Source organism: Molossus molossus, unplaced genomic scaffold (genome assembly GCF_014108415.1).
Source record: "Molossus molossus isolate mMolMol1 unplaced genomic scaffold, mMolMol1.p scaffold_m16_p_10, whole genome shotgun sequence".
In the NCBI taxonomy this organism is placed as follows: Eukaryota; Metazoa; Chordata; class Mammalia; order Chiroptera; family Molossidae; genus Molossus; species Molossus molossus.
In genome coordinates, this window is record NW_023425345.1 from 106,312,380 (window position 1) to 106,336,306 (window position 23,927).

At 44.7% G+C, this 23,927-nt stretch overlaps 1 protein-coding gene across 9 annotated transcripts in view; it reads right to left on the reverse strand.

Annotated features, from left to right (window-relative positions):
• MICAL3 (microtubule associated monooxygenase, calponin and LIM domain containing 3) overlaps positions 1–23,927 on the reverse strand; it is a 117,872-nt gene that overhangs the window by 64,005 nt on the left and 29,940 nt on the right. For 7 of the 9 annotated variants that reach the window (XM_036252743.1, XM_036252742.1, XM_036252740.1 and 4 more), the window contains 3 exons: positions 23,426–23,612; positions 6,884–6,972; positions 5,372–5,459 (listed from right to left, as the gene is read on the reverse strand). In XM_036252743.1, coding sequence (XP_036108636.1) covers positions 5,372–5,459; positions 6,884–6,972; positions 23,426–23,612 — 364 coding nt within the window. Of the gene's footprint in view, positions 1–5,111; positions 5,460–6,883; positions 6,973–14,315; positions 14,498–23,425; positions 23,613–23,927 lie in introns of those variants that run through there. The other 2 variants (XR_004958363.1, XM_036252750.1) reach the window with 2 other exon arrangements.

Genomic DNA, 23,927 nt, shown 5'->3' on the forward strand with positions numbered 1-23,927 from the left:
GCTTCAGAGTCGAGCAGGCCAGGAAGGCCTTGTTGACGACAGACACCCACGTTCCTAGCGCCCAGCAGGAGCAGACTTGGCACTGCGTGCTCCCCCACAGCACCAAAGCCGGGCCGTGCCACTGCGGTGGGCATGCTGACCCAGCACAAGAGGCACCTGCTGCAAAGGCAGTCGTGGGTGTGAGAAGGGGACAGGCTCCTCCTCCAGGCTTGCGTGGACAAGTAGAACTGGATATCCTAGCTCAGTCCAGGTCACAGGAAAGATGTCATGGGAGAGACGTCAGCAGGGGCACAGAGCAAGCACCTTCAATGTCACCAGAGCAAGGTCACTGCACCTAAGGCACAGGCCTCAAGGCAGAGGAGACGATTGCACCCAGCCCCCCCCCCCCCCCCCGGCAGCCGGCTAGCGTCAGAACAGGCTGTGTCCCCACGGTAGACGCCACTCGGTGGAGGATGTCCACCCCTCCATCTGCCATCGCCCTCAGGCCATTCATGCTGGCTGACCAACATGGGGCAAGGGGCACGTTTCCTGCTCTGCCTGCCCACGGCCGGCCGCTACAGGGCCCTGCCATTCACGAGAACCTGTATTTCAGGTGCAAATACCCTGCTTCCTCGTTTTAACACACTCTGCTTTCTCCCTGCCCCGCCCCACCCTGCTTCATGGTGGCCCCAAGCCCACTCCAAGACCAGCCTGAGCTACCCCCTTTCCCACCCTCCGATCAGGAAAAAGGTAAGGAAAAGAAAAACTCAGAAACCTGAAGATTGTTTGGAATTTATTCTCTTAAATAAGAACGGTAACATTGGTTAAAAAAAATTAAAAGCACAACACCTTAGTTTCACAGAAACTGCAAAAACAAAGTTACACAATGAAATAAAAAAACTAACAAAGAGACACACAAAAAACTCACAACAGCACAGGTTAGAAACAAGGGCAAAATAAAGGCTTCAGAGAAGGCCAGAGGTAGACGGGACATGCCCCGGGCTCACTCCCCCCGCACAGGCCGCTCTGCACCACTGTTAGGGGCCGGCCTGCTGCCTGCCCCACCCTGCCCACGCTGGTGGCAGGGAAAGGGGGCCCGCTAATGCACTGGTCACACCTTCACAGCCACTCTGGGCCTCTTTAGGAGGGGTGTCCCACTGCCCTGCAGAGACAGCAGCCAGCTGCAGTGACTAGCCAGTGGGGCAGGTGGCTGGGCCTGGGAGGAAGCAGAGGCAAGGTGGGGTCTGGTTCTCGGTGGTGTTTCATGAGCAGCAGAACCCATGCTTTCCTAGTTTGCTCGAGTCAAATTCCTGAGGTTGGGAGTGTGTACTGCCCATTTTCTGAGCTACCCGCCCCAAGCTGCATGTCCACAGGTGTGCTAGCTGCTGTGTCCCCTCCCAGTCTGACCCGAGCACTGAGCCAGACCAGTGGCTCTCAGAGGATAACACCTCGGTTTCCAGAACCAAGGAATGAGACGCTGTGGAAGCAGCGTCAGTGTTCCCCAGCTGCTGTGGCTCAGTGGCTCAGCTCCTGGTCAGGGCACACACCCCAGTTTCAGGCTCGAGATTCCTCACGAGGGGGCCTGCAGGAGGCAGCCTATTCATGTTTCTGTCTTATTGATAAAAACATTTTTAAAAACTCAGCTTCATTATTATTATTATTTAGATCACAATATATAAATATCTACTCATATATATGAAATTAAACCTATATAAATAGATATGTGTATATAAATAAATATCCACATCACCATTAACTATGACTCTTGGGGTATAGTTGGGCTGTTAAGCTGGATTGTAACACCTCTTTGCTCTACTAACAGTTTTTCCAAAAATGCCCCTAAGGAATTTACAGTGAGATTTCCTAAGTTCCTCCCGCCAGAGAGGAGCCCCAGGGCCGAATGGAATTTCTTGTACAGCGTGGCTATTCTGGCTGGTGTGCGGAGAAATGCCTGCATTTCCTCACGCCCACTCAGCATCCGAACTATGAGCCCTAATGGATCATGCCGCGGGTGTCTGGGGACGGGAGCAGGCACCTGCCTGGTGTTACTCTGCCGGGCACCTGTGTAAGTTAGGGATGCTTTTCCATTGGACGAGACAGCCACATGTCTGTCCCATCCCAGCTCTGGGCCTGGCCTAGAAGACAAGATCCTCCGTGTCTTGTGACGACACCCACGGCCTCACGCTCACTCCTGGTTATCAACTATACGAGATGCAGAGGGGTCTCCTCCGGACAAAAAAGGACCCAAACCTGCAATTCAAGGTCTTGCATTCTGGAGGAAAATATCGCTTTTGGGGTTTTTCTTTCTCTGCCTACCGTTGTCCAAAATGTTCCTGAGGTCAGGGTGGGTACCATGAGCCCAGGAGAGGAAAATCTGTGCCAGGCCCACTAATCTATTGCAGTTCAGTATAAGAAGCTTGGAAATGAAGCAGTTACAGATTCTGAGAACAGAAAAGAGGATTTCTGTAGTAAACGCACATAGCAACAACACTGAACAATGCCCTGCAGACAGAGCCGGCAGCGGTTACGGACCAGGCTGCCAGGGACAGGCGGCACTGTGGGCGGTGCTTGCTGCTTGGCACATGAGGAAAGGACTAAGGGACAGGAGAGAAATGCCACAGGATAAAGAGGCAGCACAAAAAACAAGCAGAGCAGGGTCAAGTGCCAGCTCTGGCCCTGGGAGTGCGGGTCAGGAGGATGGTGTGTGTGTACCAGGCAGAATCAAGGTCACTCAGTACAGCCTTTTCTTATCTCGAGCACAGCAGAGAAGACCTGCATGGACCTGGGTCAATGACCGCTACCTATGACACACACGCAGAATGCTGAAGCACCTGTTTCCTGAAGCTTTTCAAACGGAAATGTCAGTGAACCAATCAATGCTTAATTTGGGATATAAAGAAGGAAATCCCTATCAAAGGGGGAAAATATCTCTTCAGGCAACCACAGAAGACCGCCCGTGATTCTGCTCTTTTCCTGGAAGGCCAGCGACACCAGACCCCGCCCAGGGCAAGTGCCACTGCTCTGGAGGCTGTGATGTCCCAAAGCGTGCGTCTCCAGAGGCAGGTTCTAACTGCTTCTCGTCAGCCCCGAGCCCCGGCCTTCCTGCCACCGAGGGTCCCTTAGCCTGGGGACAGTGCCTGCCTCGTTCTTTGGGATGCCACCTCTTGAACCCCTTGTGCTATAACAGGCACGTCACCTTCAGAATCAAGAACCATGGGGACTGACTTTTCCTCAGGGTTTCGATTATTCTGTGGTCGCTCTGATTCTTTAACCACATGGCCAACTCGCACCCTTTGTCTTCCTCTATCAAGACTGGGGATCGGTTTGCAAAGGATATGATTGCCTAACCAACCTCACCTTCTCTCCCTGCTGTGTGTTCTTCTCCTTCCCTGCGGAACCCTCAATTCTGTACCAGTCCTACAAACCCGGACTCCATTAAGCTTTCCAACCAGACAAAAGATGGCAAACTGAACCAGAAGGAAAAGTGAATACACGCAGCTTACTCAGGAACAACCTAAACCTCACTGCGTTTATTCCTTTTAAAGAAGATTCTGTACTCTATACCCCAAAAGAAAGTTTAATTTCTTTGACTTGTTTTACTGAGCAGCTAGGTTCCTTGGAAAGTCCATGCTGGACTAAGACCTGGTCAAACGCACATTCTCGAGCGCAGAGCCCAAACTTCGGTCTAGATCCCTTTGGTTATTTATTTATTTATTTATTTATTTATTTATTTATTTATTTTATCCTCACCCAAGGACATTTTTCATTATTTTGCTCAGATAGAGTGGGAGGGAGAGAGAGAGAGAGAAACATCGACGTGAAAGGGACACATCGAGTGGCTGCCACCCACACGACCCAACCAGGGCCGGGGACAAACTGTAACTGAGGTACATGCCCTTAGCGGGAACCGAACCCGGGTCTCTCCGGACCGCAGGCTGACGCTCTAACCGCTGAGCCAAATCGGCCAGGACCCTTAGGTTATTTTTCTCTGTCACTCCCCTGGTTCTGCAGGGCTATTGACACGTCATGACAGAGACAGACTGTAAAGGGTTTCAAGGCTACAGAAGCTTTCAAAGTCATTCATGGCTTAAACATTGCTATAAAACGTGGGTCCAACCTGGAGGGCACTTAAAAAGTTCCCCAAGTTATAATAAGGGCACACGCTGTAGAAGGAGCTGAGATCATCTGGCTCAGCTGTGTCTTAGCCTCCACTGGACCAGGGGTATCATCCACGCCTGGTACCTTCTCCCCCCCAGAATGAACGAGATTCACATTTGCTCTTATACCTGGGGAAAGAAGTAACCCTGGGGACCTTACATTTGAAGGCTGACTGGGTCATTCTTGTCTTTTCTACCCCAACTGCTTCTCTTTAGTTTCTGGTATTAGCTAATAATCTTTACTGTTTAAGTGGTAATTTTTATGAGTTTGTCAATGGCTGCTTTAGATACATTTGCTGTGAACGAGAGGAGATGTGTGACGGACAGAAAGGTGGCCCTGCTGACTTCCCCTCTCCCTCCCGGTGACCTGGGCTGGGCACAGTCTGGCCTGTGCTGAGGCATCAGGCTATGGAACTGTGCGCATGTCTCACAGGCTGGTTTGACACAGAGCAGAGAAAGAGGCTATTTTAAGGGGAAAAAACACAATTCTTCACAACAAGCTTAGTGCCCATGAGGCCAGTGCCCTGCAGAGTGCGGGAAGAATGTGTTTAGAGGAAGAGTGGTGTTCTTCACCTCCTTACACAAGGACATGGTTAGCGAGAGTGGGGACCAGTTAGGGCTCAGTCCTTGTTAGAAGTTCAAACGGCCCAAGTGACCAGGACAGGGCATGTCCTTTAGTGGCCACAGGTCAAACAGAAGAGAGTGTCAGTTCCTCTAGATACCTAAATAGGAATGGGATGGAAGAATTTCAAGTTCAGGTGAAGGCAAATCCAGATCACAGGGTCTTATCACAACTCCATGCTGTGTCGAGAGTTCCAAACTGAACTGTAAGAAGGCTCAGTAACTGAATCCTCACCAGGGTCGATGACAGAGCCTGGCGTACCCACCCCCTGTACTTGATGGAGGTGGGCAGGCCCCACGCTACAGCAATACCTTGAGATACTGAGCAGCATTACAAAGCTTGGTGACAGTGCTTAGCAGATGGCACCCCTACTGGCCCACGGTCTGCCAGTGAAACTCCCCTCTGATTTGTACCAGCACCTCCGACAGGCCATAGAGAAAGGGGACTCCGAATGCAAGCAGCTGGCACATGAAAAAGGAGTCCAAAGGGTTTTGGGCCACTTGATGCCCAATCGAAGAAATGTTGCTTTGGAGGTGCTGGCTCATCCCCCTGGCCTTGTCGCAGAGGCCAAGAGAGTGACGTGCCACCCAGCCAAACAAGGAAGTGAGGCTACCTGGAGTTCTATCAGCAGGGTTGGTGATGGTGCTGGCCCGCCTATTTGCGTCTGCAGTGGCGCCATCCTGCAGGGGTCCTCTGGCCTCCTAGGAAAGTCCACAAGAAATAGAAGTGACTGACTGAAGGACTCAAATCTCAGGAGGCAATGACACCTGACTGGTTGTTTTGTTGCTCTCACCAGTCAACCCACTGTATTCCTCACAGTAAATCTTTCTTTCCTTATAAAGCCAGAACAGCCTGGCTGATGTGGCTCAGTGGATTCAGCATCGTCCCATGGACTGAGAGGTCCCGGTTCGATTCCTAGTCAGGGCACATGCCCGGGCTGTGGGCTCGATCCCCAGTGGGGCGCGTACAGGAGGCAGCAGCTCCATGTTTCTCTCTCACATTGATGTTTCTATCTTTCTCGCCCTTCCTCTCTCTCTAAAATATCAGTAACATATATTAAAAAACAACAACAAAAGTTTGGCTGGTGTGGCTCAGTGTTTGAGTATCAACCCATGCACCAAGAGGCTGCCAGTTCCATTCCTGGTCAGGGCACATGCCCAGGTTGTGGGCCAAATCCCCAGTGGGGGGCGTGCAGGAGGCTGCCAATCGATGTTCTCTCTCATCCATGTTTCTATCTCTTCCTCTTCCTCTCATTTCCTCTCTCTATAAAATTAATAAAGGAACAAAACAAAACAAAACACAATAACAACGAAACACCAGGACAACCCTGGTGTTTTGGCTCAGCAGTTAGAGTGTTGGCCCGCAGACCGAAGAGTTGCAGGTCTGATCCCTGGCCATAGGGCTGTATGGGAGGGCAACCAATCGATGTATTTCTCTCACATCAATGTTTCTCTCTCTCTCCCTCCCACTCTATCTGGAAAAAAAAAAAAATAGGAAAAATATCCTCAGGTGAGGATTAAAAATCCAAAAAAACCAGGACACATTTCATGTGGAATCATGAGGAGTCAAAATCCAGCTCCATCCCAGTATGCCTCTTGCTACAAGTCCCTCTGCAGTGAACAGGAGCCTCCCAAGGAAGCAGTAGCTAGCCTGCTCCCTGACAAGGTGACATCATGGAGATGAGACAGAGGGCAGAGCTAGTTGTTCTCATTTTAAAAAAGAGAAAGGAGAAAGGCACTTTCCAGAAGGAAAGTGCAAAGGCCTGGCGGGCAGAGAGACTGTCTGCAGCCCAGCCCCTTTCTCAGAGAGGTGCTCGTTTACCAAGGTGAAAGTCTTCTGTTACACAGAGCGAGCAGAACGGAGGGTCTGACACAGTCTTCCAAATCCAACTCAGCAGGTGGGCAGAACATCACTTCAGTGAAATGCAGCATTAGATGAGGCTTGGGCAGTTGGTTCCCTCCCCGAAATGGACTACAACCACCCTTCAAGCAATCCTTTCCCACCCACAGGAAGGGCCATTCAGTGGCCACTCAGCAGGCCCTGCTGGCTACACAGTGACTTGCTACAACACTGAAACAAAGGGTACCTGCTGTTTCTCCCCCACTAAGAGATGGATTCCCATTACCTTTCCAGACAGAGGGGTCACTGCTGGCCTCTTCCTCTGCGCGGAGCCAGAGAGTCGGTAACAGTAGTGTGGTTTGCAGTAGAATTTACCTGCAGGCAGCAAGAGGCAGGGAAAAGGGGAGTGAGCACAACTCCGTAATTCTGAACCTGACTCCCTGGCCTTGGCACACTCTCTAGCCACAGGGCGCCATCACCGCCACCCCAACCTTCCCCAGGCACAGGCTTCTTGTGCACAGAGTCCAGGCCTTTCCTAAAACTTTGATTTCAGCCTCCTCTCCCCTTTATCCTTTGGCTATGGGAAGGCCGCTGGCCACCACCCAATCAGCGCCCAGAGCAGAGATGAGGGCTTACATGGCAGGCCCACAGACAAAGTGGCAGTGTGTGCAGAACAAAGATATGGTCACATGAAAAGCTGGGAGGAGCGTTTGCAGGGAAACGAAGAATGAATACAAATGCTGGGTGGCGGTGGGAGGCTGCGGGGTGGGTGGCACTGCCCGTCAGTTAGCTCTGACAGGGCCCTCTGCTGCCCCTTGTCGGCCCTGGTCAGACGCAACTAGGACCCTCAGTGTAGAAACAATGCAATGCAAAACCAAACCAAAACGTCCTGCAATGGCCTATGAATAGAATAACACAGAATAAAATGGAATAAAGAGCATCAGAGTAGTGCACTGTACATAACTAGAATTATGTATTATTTCTTGCAATTTTTAGCTGTGACTTACATGTGTTTACTGGATCCTAATGTCACATGTATTTGCTATGGTGGGTATGGTCAAAAGTTTGAAAAACACTGATCTTGGCTTTGCCCATGACACTGGTAGTGGCATTTAGTCACAAAGGGTCATTTTTTTTTTAAACTCCCACTTAAAGGGCCAAGGCTTTTGAAAATTAAAGGGTAGACCCCATTAAAGAGGTTGCTGAAACAGCAGTACTACCAATCATCCTTCTCATTTGTAGAAAGTGCTCCTTCGACAAATGAAGCTTTCTATTCTCAAAGCTAAAATAAGAGAACCTAACTAAAAAAACCAGAAAAGATCAATAAAACTAAGAGCTGTTTTTAAAAAAGAGAAACAAAATGGACAAATTTTAACTAAATAAATTCAGAATAACAGAGAGAACTCAAATAAATAAAATCAGAAATGAAAAAGGATACAACTAATACCACAGAAATACCAAGGATCAAGGATCATGAGAAATGACTATGAACAATTAATTATATGCCAGCAAGCTAGATAACCCAGAAGAGATAAATAAATTCCTAGAAACATTCAACTTATTACTGAGAATAAATCATGAAGGAACAGAAAATCTGAACAGACTAATATGAAGTAAAACAATTAAATTGGTCATCAGAACCTCCTCAAGCAGAAAAGCCCAGGGCCACATAGATGGTTTCACTGGTAAATTATACCAAACATTTAAAGAAGAATGAACAGTAATCCTTCTCAAACTCTGCCAAAAAACAAAAACAAAAACAAACTGAACAGAAGGGAATACTCCCAAACTAATTTTACAAAGAAAGCATTACCCAGAAACCAAAGCCAGATAAGGAAACTACAAGAAAAGAAAATTACAGACCAACATCCCTAATGAACATAGATGCAAACAACAAAATACTAGCAAACAGAATTCAATAGCACATTAAAAGGATCATTCATTAAGCATAATAAACTGGAGTTCATTACTGGGATGCAAAGATGATTTAACATATGCAAACCATTAAGTGTGATATACCACATTAACAGAATGAAAGCTAAAAATCATATTCATCTCAATAGATACAGAAAAAGTATTTGACAAAGAACAACATCCTTTTGTGATAAAAATGCTCAACAAACTTGGTATAGGAGGAACATACCTCAACATAATAAAGGCCATGTATGACAAGCCCACAGTTAACATCATACTCAATGGTGAAAGGCTGAAAGCTTCCCCTCAAGCATCAGGAATGAGATGATTTAACCATTCCTATTTAACATATCACTGAAAGTACTAGCCAGAGCAATCTGACAAGAAAAAGAAATAGAAGGCATCCAAATAGGTAAGGAAGAAGTGATACTGTCTTTGCAGATGATATGATCTTATATTTAGAAAATCCTATAGAATCCACCAAAAAACTTATAGAATTAATCAAAAATTCAGTAAAATTTTAGGATACAAAAATCAACATACAGGAAGCAGCTGCATTTCTATACACTAACAACACATCTGAAAAAGAAATGAAACAATCTCATTTACAATAGCATCAAAAATAATAAAATACTTAGGAATAAATCTAACCAAAGAATGAAAGACCTCTACACAGAAAAATAACAAGACACTGATTAAAGAAATTAAAGAAGACACAAACAAATGGAGAGATATCCCAAATTCATGGATTAGAAGAATTAATATTATTCAAATGTCCATACTACCCAAATCAATACACAGATTCAATGCAATCTCTAAGAAAATACCAGTGGCATTTTTCACAGAAATAGGAAAAAAATCCTAAAATTTTTATGAAACCGTATAAGACCCTGAATAGTCAAAGCAATCCTGAGAACAAAGCTGGAGCCATAATATTCCTGATTTCAAACTATATTACAAGGCTATAGTAATCAAAACAGTATGATTCTGGCATAAAAATAGATAAAAGACCAACGGAACAGAATCAAGAGCCTAGAACTAAACTCACACATAGTCAACTAATATTTGACAAGGGAGCTAAGAATACTCAACAGGGAAAAGAGTCTCTTCAATAAATGGTGCTGGGAAACCTGGGTAAGCACATGCAGAAAAATAAATTGGACCTCTATCTTACACCACTCCCAAAAATAAACCTGAAATGAATTAAAGAATTAAGTGTAAGACCTGAAACTAAGTTCTAGAAGAGAACAGAAGAAAAACTCCTTGGCATGGGTCTCAGAAGTGATTTCCTGGATAAGAAGCAAAAGCCCAAGCAAAGAAAGCACAAAAATGAACACGTGGGGCTACATTAAACTAAAAAGCTTCTTCACAGCAAAAGAAACCATCAACAACATGAAAAAGCAACAAATGAAATGAGAGAAAATAGTTGTAAATCATATATCTGACAAGGGCTTAATATTCAAAAGAAGTAAAGAACTCATACAAATCAACAGCAAAAACCTAACAACCTGATTTTAAAAATGGGCAGAGAAACTAAACAGAGAGTTTTCTAAAGACATACAAATGGCCAACAGGTAGATGAAGAGGTGTTCAACATCAGTTATCATCAGGGAAATGCAAATAAAAATCATGATATACCACCTCACCCCATTTAGAATGGCTGTCAATAAAAAGACAAGAAATAGTGTTGGTGAGGATGTGAAGAAAAGGGAACTCTTATGCACTATTGGTGGGAATGTAAACTGGTGAAGTCACTATGGAAAATAATATAGAGGTTCTTCAATAAATTAAAAATGAGACTATCATATGATCCAGCAATTCCACTTCTGGGTATTTATCCAAAGAAACTGAAATCAAGATCTTGTAAAGATATCTGTACCCCCATGTTAACTGCAGCACGAACCACAATAGCCAGGATATGGAAACAACCCGCGTGTCCACTGATTAATGAATGGATAAAGAAGACATGATTATATACAAAATAAAATATTACTGATCAATGAGAAAAGAAAATCTATCATTTGCAACAATTTGGATGGACCTTTGAGGTCATCATGCTAAGTTTAGACAGATAAAGACAAACACTGTTAATCTCACATATGTGTGATGTAACAAGACAAACGCAGTGAAACGGAGCACAAGTGCGGCTGCCAGGCTCGAGGGAGGAGGCCTCTCGTCACGCAGTGACCAAGGATCGAGACACTGGTCAAGGGGTACAAGGTTCTAGTTATGAAATTAACAAGCTTGGGGATCTAATGTACAGCATGGTAATTACAGCTAGTAATACTGTATCATATATTATATATACTTGAACATTGTTAAGAGAGTGGATCCCAAATGTTATCACCACAATAACTAAGTGACAGGACAGAGGCGGTAGTTAACACTATGGTGGTGATCACTTCACAATTAATAAATGTACCAAATCAACACATTGCCTACCTTAAACTTACACAATGTTACGTGTCAGTTACATCCCAATAAAGCTGGGGGTGGGGAGAAAAAGCAGAGAGAGAGAACCTAAAAGTCAAAGTAAATAAAGATGAAACAGCATTTTCCCTTTACCTGGTGATTTAATTTTGTTTCTTTTCCTTCAAAGGAAATAACTTTGGTTTTTCTTTTACTACACTCCCCCTGCAACACTGAATAAATCTTTTTAAAAAATAATTTTGGCCCTGGCCAGTTTGGCTCAGCAGTTAGAGCCCTGGCCCGTGGACTGGAGAGACCCGGGTTTGGTTCCCACTAAGGGCAAGTACCTCGGATGCAGTTTGTCCCACACCCTGGTTGGGGTTGTGTGGATGGCAGCCACTCGATGTGTCTCTCACATCAATGTTTCTCTCTCTCTTACTCCCTCTCTCCTTCCCACTCTATCTGAAGATAAATGCAAAAATGTCCTCAGGTGAGGATAAAAAAATAATAATTTTGTACTGATTTGAGAGAGAGGGAAAAGCACCGATGTGAGAAACATCGACTGGTTGCTTCCCGTCGCGCACTGACCAGAGACCGAACCCCATCCCTTTTGGTGTATGAGACAACGTTCCAACCGAACTACATGGGCCAGCACTGAATAAATCTTCTAGAAAAATACAGTTTATGAACTTTCATCATTTCTAATCATATTCACACATGCAGTCTGTTTTCTGAAACAGGGTTTCCCACTGGCTGCTGGCACTTGACCAGAGCTCAGAGACACCACAGCCACTGCCAGGAACACCTGACGGCCAAAGGACCAGCAAGCTCACTGCTTATTTCTCCACAAGGGAAATCGAGTCGTGGGCTATTTATTTCAGCTTGGATACAATCTCCTTTTGCAATCAGTAATAAGCCATTTCACTTTTAATTTTGGTTAAGATAGAATGTAATTATAAAAAGAAAAAAATGTATTAGTACTTGGATCATATACTACTTTTATGTCTGTTGTGTATTTTATCTTTAAGAAACATTCTTCCCTCCTGCACAAGATTCCGATGTGGTTACCAGCCACGTGGCCTGACACTGCCCACCAGAGAAGCGGGCACGACCTAGACCAGTCAGTCGGACACCCCTTTCCCTCCAGGCCACCCCAGGACAGGGCACTCTAGGACAGCATGTGGCTGAACCAGGGTGAAGAGAGCTATTCTGGCTTTTTTTCTACTCAAGTAGAGTCCTAGATTTTAAAACACAACTGAATAGGTTAACCTACCAGGGAATCCTCATTGAATTAGCTATGATAGCCTAAATTAATAAAAACAAAAGGTTTATGTTTTTATTATTATTTTTTAAATCCTCCCCTGAGGATGTGTATTTAATGATTGTCAGAGAGAGAGGGAGGGGGAAGAGACAGAGAGAGAGAGAGAAACATCAATGTGAGAGAGAAACTTCGCCTCCCACACACTCCCAGAACATGCATCGAACCTGCAATCTAGGCATGTGCCCTGACCAGGAATCAAACCCAAAACCTTTTGGTGCACAGGACGATGCTCCAACCAATTGTGCCACCCAGCCAGGCTAAAGGTTTAGGTTTTAAAAACAAGTCCCACAAGCCTAACCAAAGGCAATTAAAAAAAAAAAAAAAATTCCAGAAACTTGCTTTTTCCCCGGAATGTAGCACAGGAGGGAGCAAACCTGAGCTCTGAAGCCCTACCTAGGTGTCAACACTGCCTCCACCATTCAACAACTGTGTGAACGAGGAGGCTTCTTGGAACATGCATTTCCCATAGAATCTGAAGATAACTCATCTTCCAGACGCAGGTAATAAATGACATGCTACATGTCACTTGGTGTACCTGCCCCATGAATGTGTCCCTTGGACTCCTTCTGAGACTCAACTTGGTGGTACTCTCCGCTTCTTAGATTAACTACAGAAAGATCTCATTTTATCTGGCATTGCGCCAGACACCATGATAAATGTTTTACATCAACTCATTTAATCCTCAAAATCCAGTGAGGGAGGCACTATCTTCCTGTCTCCAGTTGTGCCACAGAAAGGCTCAGCATCCTGCCCACAGGGCCCCACTCAGCAGTTCTCAGACAGGGTCAGAAGCCTGGCTCTAGCCATTACACTATGATGCCTGTTTCAGAAAATACAGCTATGCTAATGCTACTAACTAACTACATATGAGGGTTGATTCAGTCAAGTCAGTACTTTTACATGGCCTATATAAATTAAGGAATCTTGGTAATTAAATAGGGGAGTGACTGGAAGAGGGAATTGGAGACAACTCATTCATTCTGCAACACACTGAGTGCCATTCTAAACAGGTATTAATCTAAATGCTGAGAATGCTCGTCAAGAAGACAGACTGTCCCTGCTTGGAAGGGGAGGTGGCATGTGACCAAGTACCAGGCAGTGGTGAGCACTGCAGACCAGGAGGCCCGCAAACGCCTCTCTGAGGAGGGAATACATTCGGTGGGATGCGAAGGACAAGGAGCCCAGCCTGAGAGGACATGGGGAGTACAGTCCAGGAGAGGAGACCGCAGTGCAAAGTCCTCAGGCAGCCGTGGCTGACCACGATTCCAGAAAGGAAAGGAGACCCGTGTGGCAGGAGTGCAGCAAGCAAGGGGACGGCTAACAGCGGAGAGACCGCAGACACAGGCCAGGGCAGACAGTGAAGAGACCGCAGACACAGCGGAGAGACCGCAGACACAGGCCAGGGCAGACGGTGGAGCTCTAAGCCTGTGAGGGCTGTTGGCACCGCGGCGGTGGGCAGGAGGGGCACCAGAGCAGCAGACTGGAGAGGGCAGCGGTGCAGCCACACAGGCCCAGCAGGCCAGGTGGTCATGGTGGGCCTGGCAGGGATGGAGAGTGCAGACTATTTCAAGCTTGTCCCTACTGAGGTGGCCCTTCGCAGACCACCTCAGCAGATAGCATGTGCTTTCTCTCCTCAAGAAAATAGGAAAAGACTTGAAATATTGTCTGAGTTGGAGTTCTTGTCTTCAGAGTTGGCAGCAGTAAAAAATAAGCTAGTATTTGGCAAGAGAAAGAGTAGCTTACTTTTAGGGCAGTCTGCATCCTTTTAAAAAAGCTAAAGGAAAGAATAAACAGGGTCAGGGGTAAAATATGCGTATTTTTCTGAAGTGTATAATTCCTAGTTTGCCAGCCTGGAGTGGACATGGGCCCAGCGGGCCTCTTCCCTGAATGTCTGAACTGAGAGGGACTGCAGAGGTCATTTAGTGAAACCAGCACTTACCAGTTGTGTGAACATGCACAGGCAACTTTTAACTTCCCAGAACTTGATTTCCTGATTTGTAAAATTACAAGAATAAAACTAGCCACTTTCTGGGGTTGCGTAAGGATGAAATGACCTGATATAAATTAAAGGCACCTGGGTAATTTCTTCTGTCCTGAGCCACAACTCCCCCGGCTTTTCTTGTCTTATCTGAGGCTCCTCAGTCACTTGGCGGAAGAACAGGCTAAACCTTCAGGACGCGCACGATTCCATTACTTTCTGTGGTTCACTTGTCCTCTGTACAGCAGCTGAACTGCTGGAGCTGATGAAAAGCTCATCTGGGTTAGAAGTTGGAGAGCTAGATTACACCCACTGGTTTACACTTCCCTGCTCCAATGTCGAGAGCCTGACTCGTCCTGTGCCCACGCCACAGCCATTCCCACTGAGCTCCTTTCGTCCTCCGGCCTGGTGTGCGGTCTCTTCCCTCTACTCTCTGTGTCAAGCCTGGGGTCAGGCCACTCATTCCTAATGGCTACTGAGCTTCACAGATCCTGCCTCCCCCGACCTTCTACACAGTTATAACCTACACTACATAACTCTTCTTTTTTTTAGAAAATCCTCATCCAAGGATATTTTTCCACTGATTTTCAGACAGAATGGGAGGGAGGGAGGATGACGGGGAGAGAGAGAGGAGAGAGAGTCGGAGAGGGAGAGAGGGAGAGAAACATTGATGTGAGAGAGACACATCGATTGGTTGCCCCTGCACAACCCAACCAGGGCTGGGAATCAAACCAGAACCCGTGGGCCATTGAAATGCAAATTGAAGCTCATTATCTACCAGCATCTTCCCCACCCTCAGGAAATCCCCTTATGCTTAACACCCGAGGGAATTTTTCATTCAACTGAGAACCCAAGGCTCTTCAAGTAATCGAGACTAATAGCCTCCAGGCAAAAAGCTAGGGTATAGCTGAACCTTTCCAGGGCTTGTAAATCTACACAGGAAAGTAATACTAGACAGTGGTGTTTAACGTGGGTCCTCCCACACTCAGCTAAAACCAGCAGAGGGAGCCACAAACAGCAGAACACCAACACCCACAGGGAAAATTTGGCAGGCTCCAAAGCCCACTAGCCATAATGGTGAAACACAGAAACAAATCCCAAATGAAAGAACAAGAGACCTCTACCAAAGATGAGATAAATAAAATGCAGTTAAGCAAGGTAACAGAGCTAGAATACAGAACCATTATCTTGAGGAAGCTCAACAGCATGAGTAAGGACATCAATACCATGAGTAAAGACATAGAAACATTGAAAATCAACCAACTGGAAATTAAAAACTACCAAGAAGAAGTGAAGAATGACATAGCAGAAATAAAGAACACATTGGAAGTACTAAACAGCAGAGTAGAGGAAGCTGAGGACCGGATCAGTGAATTAGAAGACAGGGTAGAAAAAAATCAATCAGAAAACCAAAAGGAAAAAACAAGAACAGCCCTGGCCGGTTTGGCTCAGGGGTTAGAGCATCGGCCTCTGGTCCAGAGAGACCTGTGTTCAGTTCCCACTAAGGGCACGTACCTCGGTTGCAGTTTGTCCCCAGCCCTGGTTGGGCTGTGCGGGTGGCAGCCACTCCACGTGTACCTCTCTCGTCGATGTTTCTCTCTCTCTCTCTTCCTCGCTCTCGCTCCCAATCTATCTGAACAAAAAAAGAAAAAATGTCCTCGAGTGAGGATTAAAAAAACAAAACAAAAAAACCCAGGAATATAGCTTAAGAGAACTGTGGGACAACTGGAAACATAATAGTATTTGCATCATAGGAGTCCCTGAAGAAGAAGAAGAAAATGAGCAAGGGTTAGAGAATATAGCTGAAGAAATAGTGACAGAAAACTTCCCTAATTTGGTGAAGGAAGAAAGCATTGAAGTTCAAGAAGCACAGAGAGCCTCAAGTAAGGAGAACCCACACTGGGCGACACCTAGACACACAGTAATTAAATTGCCAAAAATTAAAGACAAAGAGAGAATCCTAAACACCACAAGAGATAAGTAACAGGTTATTACCTACAAAGGAACCCCCATAAGGCTGTCAGCTAACTTCTCAACAGAAACACTATAGGCCAGAAGGGAATGGCATGAAGTAATCAAGGTTATGAAAAACAAGGATCTGAATCCAAGACAACTCTACCCAGCAAGGCTATCATTCAAAATAGAAGGTCAAATAAAGAGCTTCCCTGACAAAAAAAAGGCTAAGGGAATACACTAGCACCAAACCAGCACTGCAAGAAATGTTAAAAGGACTGCTGCAGTTAGTAGAAGAAATAGGAAGAAAAATATAACAACGCTAAACAAAAATGGCAATAAATAAGTACATATCAACTATCACCTTAAATGTAAATGAATTTAATGCTCCGATAAGAAGACAGAGTAGCTGATTGGATAAGAAAGCATGACTCTTATATATGTTACTTACTGGAGACCCACCTCACAACAAAAGACTCAAATAGGTTGAAAGTGAAGGGATGGAAAAAAATCTTCCAAGCAAACGGAAAGGAAAAAAAAAGATGGGGTAGCAATGCTCATATTGGATAAAGTAAATTTCAAAATGAAGACCATAACTAGAGACAAAGAAGGCCACTACATAATATTAAAAGGATCTATCCAACAGGAAGATATAACCTTGGTAAACATATATGCACCCAATATAGGAGCACCAAAATATATTAAAAATCTTCTGGAGGACTTCAAAGGAAAAATCGACAGCAATACAATCATAGCAGGGGACTTCAACACCCTGCTGACATCACTGGATAGATCCTCTAGACAAAAAATTAGCAAGGAAACAGAGACTCTAAATGAAGCACTAGACCAAATGGATTTAATAGATATCTACAGAGAATTACACCCCAACACTGCAGAATTCACATTCTTCTCCAGTGCACATGGGACATTCTCAAAGATAGACCACATGTTAGGGCACAAACTAAGTCTCTACAAGTTCAAGAAGATCGAAATCATATCAAGACTCTTCTCAGATCACAATGGCATGAAACTAGAAATCAACTGCAACAAGAATATGCAAACACATTTGAAAACATGGAGGCTAAATAGCATGTTATTAAACAATGAATGGGTTACCGAGGAGACCAAGGAAGAAATTAAAAACTTCCTGGAAACCAATGAAAATGAACACACAACAACACAAAATCTATGGGATGCAGCGAAAGTAGTTCTGAGAGGTAAGTTTATAGCACTATAGGTCTAGTTCAAGAAACAAGAAAACTTTCTAATACTCTATCTAACCCTCACAACTTAAAGAACTAGAAAGCAAAGAAAAAGAAAACCCCACAGCAACTAGAAGGAAGGAAATAGTAAAGATCAGGGCAGAAATAAATGACATAGAGACCAAAAAAAATTCAAAGGATCAGTAAAACAAAGAGCTGGTTTTTCAAAAAGATAAACAAGATCGATGGACCCTTAGCTAGACTCACCAAGAAACAAAGAGAGAGAACCCAAATACACAAAATTTGAAATGAAAGAGGAGAAGTAAAAACTGACACCACAGTAATGCAAAGGATCGTTAACAAATACTATGAACAGTTATATGGCAACAAATTCAACAATCTAAGCGAAATGGACAAATTTTTAGAAACAAATAGTCTGCCAAAACTGGACTGGGAAGAGATAGAAAACTTGAACAGACCAGTAACAACTAAGGAAATTGAAGAGGTAATCAAAACTCTCCCAGCAAACAAAAGCCCAGGCCGGGATGGCTTCACAGGGGAGTTTTACTGAACATTCAAAAAAGAACTAACACCCATTCTCCTCAAATTATTTCAAAAAATTCAAGAAGAAGGAAGACTTCCAAACTCGTTTTATGAGGCCAGCATAATTCTAATTCCAAAACATAAAAAGACACTACAAAGAAAGAAAACTACAGGCCAATATCCCTGATGAACATAGATGCCAAAATCCTAAACAAAATACTAGTAAATCAGATCCAGTAATACATCAAAAAATTTATTGACCATGACCAAGTGGGATTCATCCCAGGGATGCAAAGCTGGTACAATATTCACAAATCAATAAATGTGATACACCATATAAACACAATGAAGAATAAACACCACATGATCATATCAATAGACGCTGAAAAAGCATTCGACAAAATCCCGTTTCTGATAAAAATGGTCAGTAATGTGGGAATAGAGGGGTCATATCTCGACATAATAAAGGCCATATATGAAAGACCTACAGCCAACATCATACTCAATGGGCAAAAACTAAAAGCATTTCCCTTAAGAACAGGAATAAGATAGGGATGCAAGTTGGAAAGGAAGAAGTGAAACTGTAATTATTTGCAGATGGCATGTTATTATACATAGAAAACCCTAAAGACTCCATCAAAAATCTAGACTTTATAAATGAATTTGGCAAAGTAGCAGGATACAAAATTGACATCAAGAAATCAATGGCATTCTTCTTTTTTTTTTTTATCCTCACCTGAGGACATTTTTCCATTTTTTGTTCAGATAGAGCGGGAGAGAGAGAGAGAGAGAGAAACATCAATGTGAAAGGGACACATCCGAGTGGTTGCCACCCGCACGACCAACCAGGGCCAGGGACAAACTGCAACCGAGGTACGTGCCCTTAGCGGGAACCGAACCTGGGTCTCTCTGGACCGCAGGCCAACGCTCTAACCACTGAGCCAAACAGGCCAGGGCCAATGGCATTCTTATACACCAATGATGAAGTCACAGAAAGAGAAACTAAAAATCACAATCCCATTTACCACTATGGCAAAAAAATTATGATACCTAGGAATAAACTTAAACCAAAGAAGTAAAGGACCTATTTGCAGAAAACTACAGGACATAGAAAAAAGAAATAGAGGAAGATATAAAAAAGTGGAAGCACATACCTTGTTCATGGATTGGAAGAATTAACATCATTAAAATGTCCATACTACCCAAAGCAATCTATAGATTCAATGCAATCCCCATCAAAATACCAACAACATATTTCACAGAACTAGAACAAATATTTCAAAAGTTCTTATGAACCAAAAAAGACCCCAAATAGCCACAGCAATCCTGAAAAAAAAGGACAAAGTAGGTGGGATCGCAATACCAGATATCGGGTTATGCTACAAAGCTACTATAATCAAAACAGCCTGGTATTGGCATGAGAACAGGCATATAGACCAGTGGAACAGAACAGAGAACCCAGAAATGGACCCAAGACATTATGTTCAGTTAATATTTGACAAAAGAGGCAAGAGCATACAATGAAATAAAGACAGCCTCTTTTAAGAAATGGTGTTGCGAAAATTGGACAGCTACATGCAAAAAAATGAAACTAGACCATCAACTTACACCATACCCAAAAAACTCAAAATGGATAAAAGACTTAAATGTGACCAGTGAATCCATAAAAAGCCTAGAAGAAAATGTAGGCAACAAAATTTCGGATACGCAGCAGAATTTTCACTGATACATCACCTAAGGCAACAGAAACAAAGGAAAAAATGAACACATGGGACTACATCAAACTCAAAAGCTTCTGCACAGCAAAAGAAACAACCATCAAAATGGAAAGGCAACTCACTGTATGGGAGACCATCATTGCCAATGATACATCAGATAAAGGGTTAATTTCTAAAATATATAGAGTACTCAGACACCTCAACAAAAGGAAGATAAAGAACCTAATTAAAAAATGGGCAGAGGACCTAAATAGACACCTCTCCAAACAGGACATACAAATGGCCAAGAGACATAAGAAGAAACGCTCAACATCACTCATCATCAGAGAGATGCAAATTAAAACAACAATGAGGTACCACCTCACACCTGTCAGAATGGTCGCCATCAACAAATCATCAGACAACAAGTGTTGGTGAGGGTGTGGAGAAAAGGGGACTCTCGTGCACTGCTGGTGGGAATGCAGACTGGTGCAGCCACTATGGAAAACAATATAGTGTTACCTCAAAAAATTAAAAATTGAATTGTCATTTGACCCTGTGATCCCACTTCTAGGAATATACCCTAAGAAGCCTGAAACACCAATCAGAAAGAATATATGTACCCCCATGTTTGTAGCAGCACTATTTACAATAGCTAAGATCTGGAAACAGCCCAAATGTCCATCAGTAGACGAATGGATAAATATCTTTGCTTCATATACATGATGGAGTACTATGTAGCTGTAAGAAAGAAAGATCTCTTATCTTTTGAGACGATATGGCGGGACCTAGAAAGTATTATCCCAAGCGAAACAAGCCAAGCAGAAAAAGACAAATACCATGTGATCTCACTTATTTGTGGAATATAATGAACATAACAGCCTGAGCAATAGGGTAGACCCAGAGATGTGGAAGTAAAGTACAGACTGACAATCCCCAGAAGTGGGGGGTGGGGGGGAAGAAAGAGAAAAACCACCGAACATATATGCATCCAATGGACCGAACAACAAAGCCAAGGATGGAATGAGGGGGATGGGGAGGAGAGTGTCAATGGGGAAAAAAGGAGAAACGTCTGTAACAAAAATAAATTCTTAAAAAAAAAAAGAAAAGAAAATATAAGGAAGCAAAAAACACCCAATCAGAACAGCAGAAAGAAAAAAGAATCCAAAAAAGGTGCGGACAGCTCTGGTCGGTTTGGCTCAGCTGTTGGAGCCTACGGACCAGAGAGTCCTGGGTTCGGTTCCCGCTAGGGGTACGTACCAAAAAAAAAAATGAGGATACTGTAAGAAGCCTCTGGGACAACTTCAAGTGTGCCAACATTCGCATCTTGGAGGTGCCAGAAGGAGAAGAGAGAACGAGAAATTGAAAACCTATTTGAAACAATAATGGCAGAAAACTTCCCTAACTTGGTGAAGGAAACAGACATACAAGTCCAGGAAGCACAGAATTCCAAACAAGATGAACCCCAAGAGGCCCACACCAAGACACATCATCATCAAAATGTGAAAGGTTCAAGACAAAGAGAGAATCTTAAAAGCAGTTAGTCCCCTACAAGGGAGTTACCATAAGACTGTCAGCTGATTTCTCAAAAGAAACTTGTAGGCGAGAAGGGAGTGGTAAGATATATTCAGTGATGAAAAGCACAAACTGATCTCTCTGTCTCCCTCTCGCTCTTCCCCTCCACCCCGGCACGTTTTCCTTGCCTCTCTCTCTCCCCTAAATAAAGAATATAAAAAAATTAAAAAATAAGAAAAATAAAGAATGAAATGCAAGAACCTACAACCAAGATTACTCTATCCTGCAAAGCTGTCATTTAGAATCGATGGCCATATAAATAAAGAGTTTCCCAGACAAGAAAAAGCTAAAGGTGTTCATCACCACCAAACCGTTATTATACGAAATGTTGAAAGGTCTTCTTGAAGAAAATGATAAGAAATGTGAACAAACAAAATGGCAATGAATACCTATCTATCAAGACTTGAATCTACAAACAAAATTAATAAGCAGAACAGAAACATTCTCATAGATATAGAGAAATTTTGTTGGTTGCCAGATGGGAGGGAGGTTGGGGGAATGGGTGAAAAAGGTGAAGGGATTAAGAAGTACAAATTGGTTGTTAGACTGACAAACCTCAAAGTGAAGGGTGGTTGGGAGGGGGGGATAAACCAAAGAACTTACATGCATAACCAATGGACACAGACAACAGTGTGGAGAAAGGCAGGAGGGGGGCGGAAATGGAGAGGAGGGGGTCAATGGGGGAAAAATGAAGAACATCTGTAATACATTCAACAATAAAGATAAGTTAAAAACAAAAAACAAAAAAACCCACAACCAAGGTACATGCCCTTGACCAGAATCAAACCCATGACTCTCTGGTTGAGGACTCACACCCTAACCAGTGAGCCAAACCGACCAGGTCATTAACTGCTCTTGATCAGACACTATCACACCGTCTGCTATTGCTTCACAGACCCTGTCTCATGATTCCAATCAGAATGTAGCTCCTTGAAGCACATCTCACACTTTGGCTGGGTCCTCAAGAGAACATGGCAATGATGAGCCCATAGTTTATGGACCAACTGGCTCTTCTTTCCAGGCAGATTATGCAGTGAAAGGCTAAAACACTCCAAGCACTGAGGACAGTTAAAGAGGCACTGTGCAGGCTCCATCCAGCAACTCCAATCCTTGGAGATCAAAGTTGTTATCCAAAGAGCAGGTGTGTGGGAATAGTGGGACAGAAAATCTGACACCTAACAACATAACTTCCTTATCTAGACAACTGCCTTAGTTTTTCCTTGCTGGGTGGTGCTTCTCATTAGTGCAATAAGAGGATCAGGTGTCACAGTGCTAAGCTAACTTTTCTCAGCTCACCACTTTGGCTCCTTTCTGGCTTCTTTTGACAGGCTGATAGCCTGTTCCGTCACTAGGAGTCCGGATGCCCAAAGTGACTATTTCTTACTTGCGTGGTATCCCTCTCCTGCACCCTGCAGCTCCTGAAACGCCCATCAATGTGAGGGACCGAGTGTCACCCTCTGAGGACTGACTTCCCTGTCCTGTTAACCCAGGGCTTTCTATTGCTTTGGAAGCACTGAGACTGCCTCTCATGAAGTTCCCTCAGTGTCCTGCAGGGAGGAATGCAGGGCCATCAGTGTGTTTGGTGACTTTTCAATGACCTTTAAAGGGTGTTCAGATGGCAGGCACTGTTCTCTGTATCTATCAGGCTTTGTTCTCTGTTGGCATCGTTTCCTGCCTTCTGCCCTGTCCAGGTCTTTCCGCTGTCACAGAAGGCCAGGACTTGACCACCACAGTGAATGAGGTTTCGGCCCTGTGTTCACCAGAGAGATGTTGAGGCTGCAGAGAGGTGGGAACACTGGGCACAGTTCTGTCTTCTCCAGGGGGCAAGAGTCTGAGAACCCAGGGGCAGGAGATCTGCTCTCAATTTGTTGTCATTAACCTTAGGCAAGAAGTGTGACTTCTATAGGCCTGTGATTCCCTTTCTCTAAAGCAAAGGCTAAAGACTTGTCCCACGGATGTCCTTTATATCTCAAGACCCCAGCAGAGGTAAGAAGCGTGTGTGAAGCAGGGAAGTGACGCAGCGAGCACGCCATCTTCATCCCGTCCTCAGGGTGCTGCTGCGAGGCAGCCGAGGGCTCGGGGACCACTGACAAGGGACTAGGGGAGACGGGGGGTGGGGGTAGGAGAGGCAGAACGATAGAGTGCATACATGAGGACGCGGTCAGAGGCCCTAAGACCTGCTCACACGGACGGACGAAGGGCAAGCTCGGGGCGCAGGGCGCTGGGCCGGACTCACCGTCCTCGGCGTCGTAGGCGTAGGCCGAGAGGCGCAGCGTGGTGGCGCAGTACTCGCACTTGAAGCAGCTCCGATGGAAGAACTTGCCCTCGGCGCTCAGTCTCTCCATCACGTAGACCCGCTTCCGGCAAAAATAGCACGTGTCGCTGCCTCCCAAGTTCTGTGGAAACTCCTTCTTCATAGAGCCCTACAAAGGGGTGGGGGCAGCCGTCAGGCAGCGTCCCCGGGCTCGCCTGCAGCAGGCGCTGGCCCTGGCCGAGGGACGCTCCCTCCGCTCCTGGCCCTCCCGGACAGTGGCGGCGCCGGGGCCCAGTCCACGTGAGTCCACGTGAGTCCGGCCGACAGGAAACCCAAGTCCCTTTACAGAATTTCACAAAAAACAAACCAAATTACTTTGGATGAATTGTTTCTGAAGGTAACCTAAAAATATACATACTAAGTGTTCATGTGGTTCTCTATGGATGTGGGTCCCCTGGACTCCTGAGCAATCATTTTTAGACAT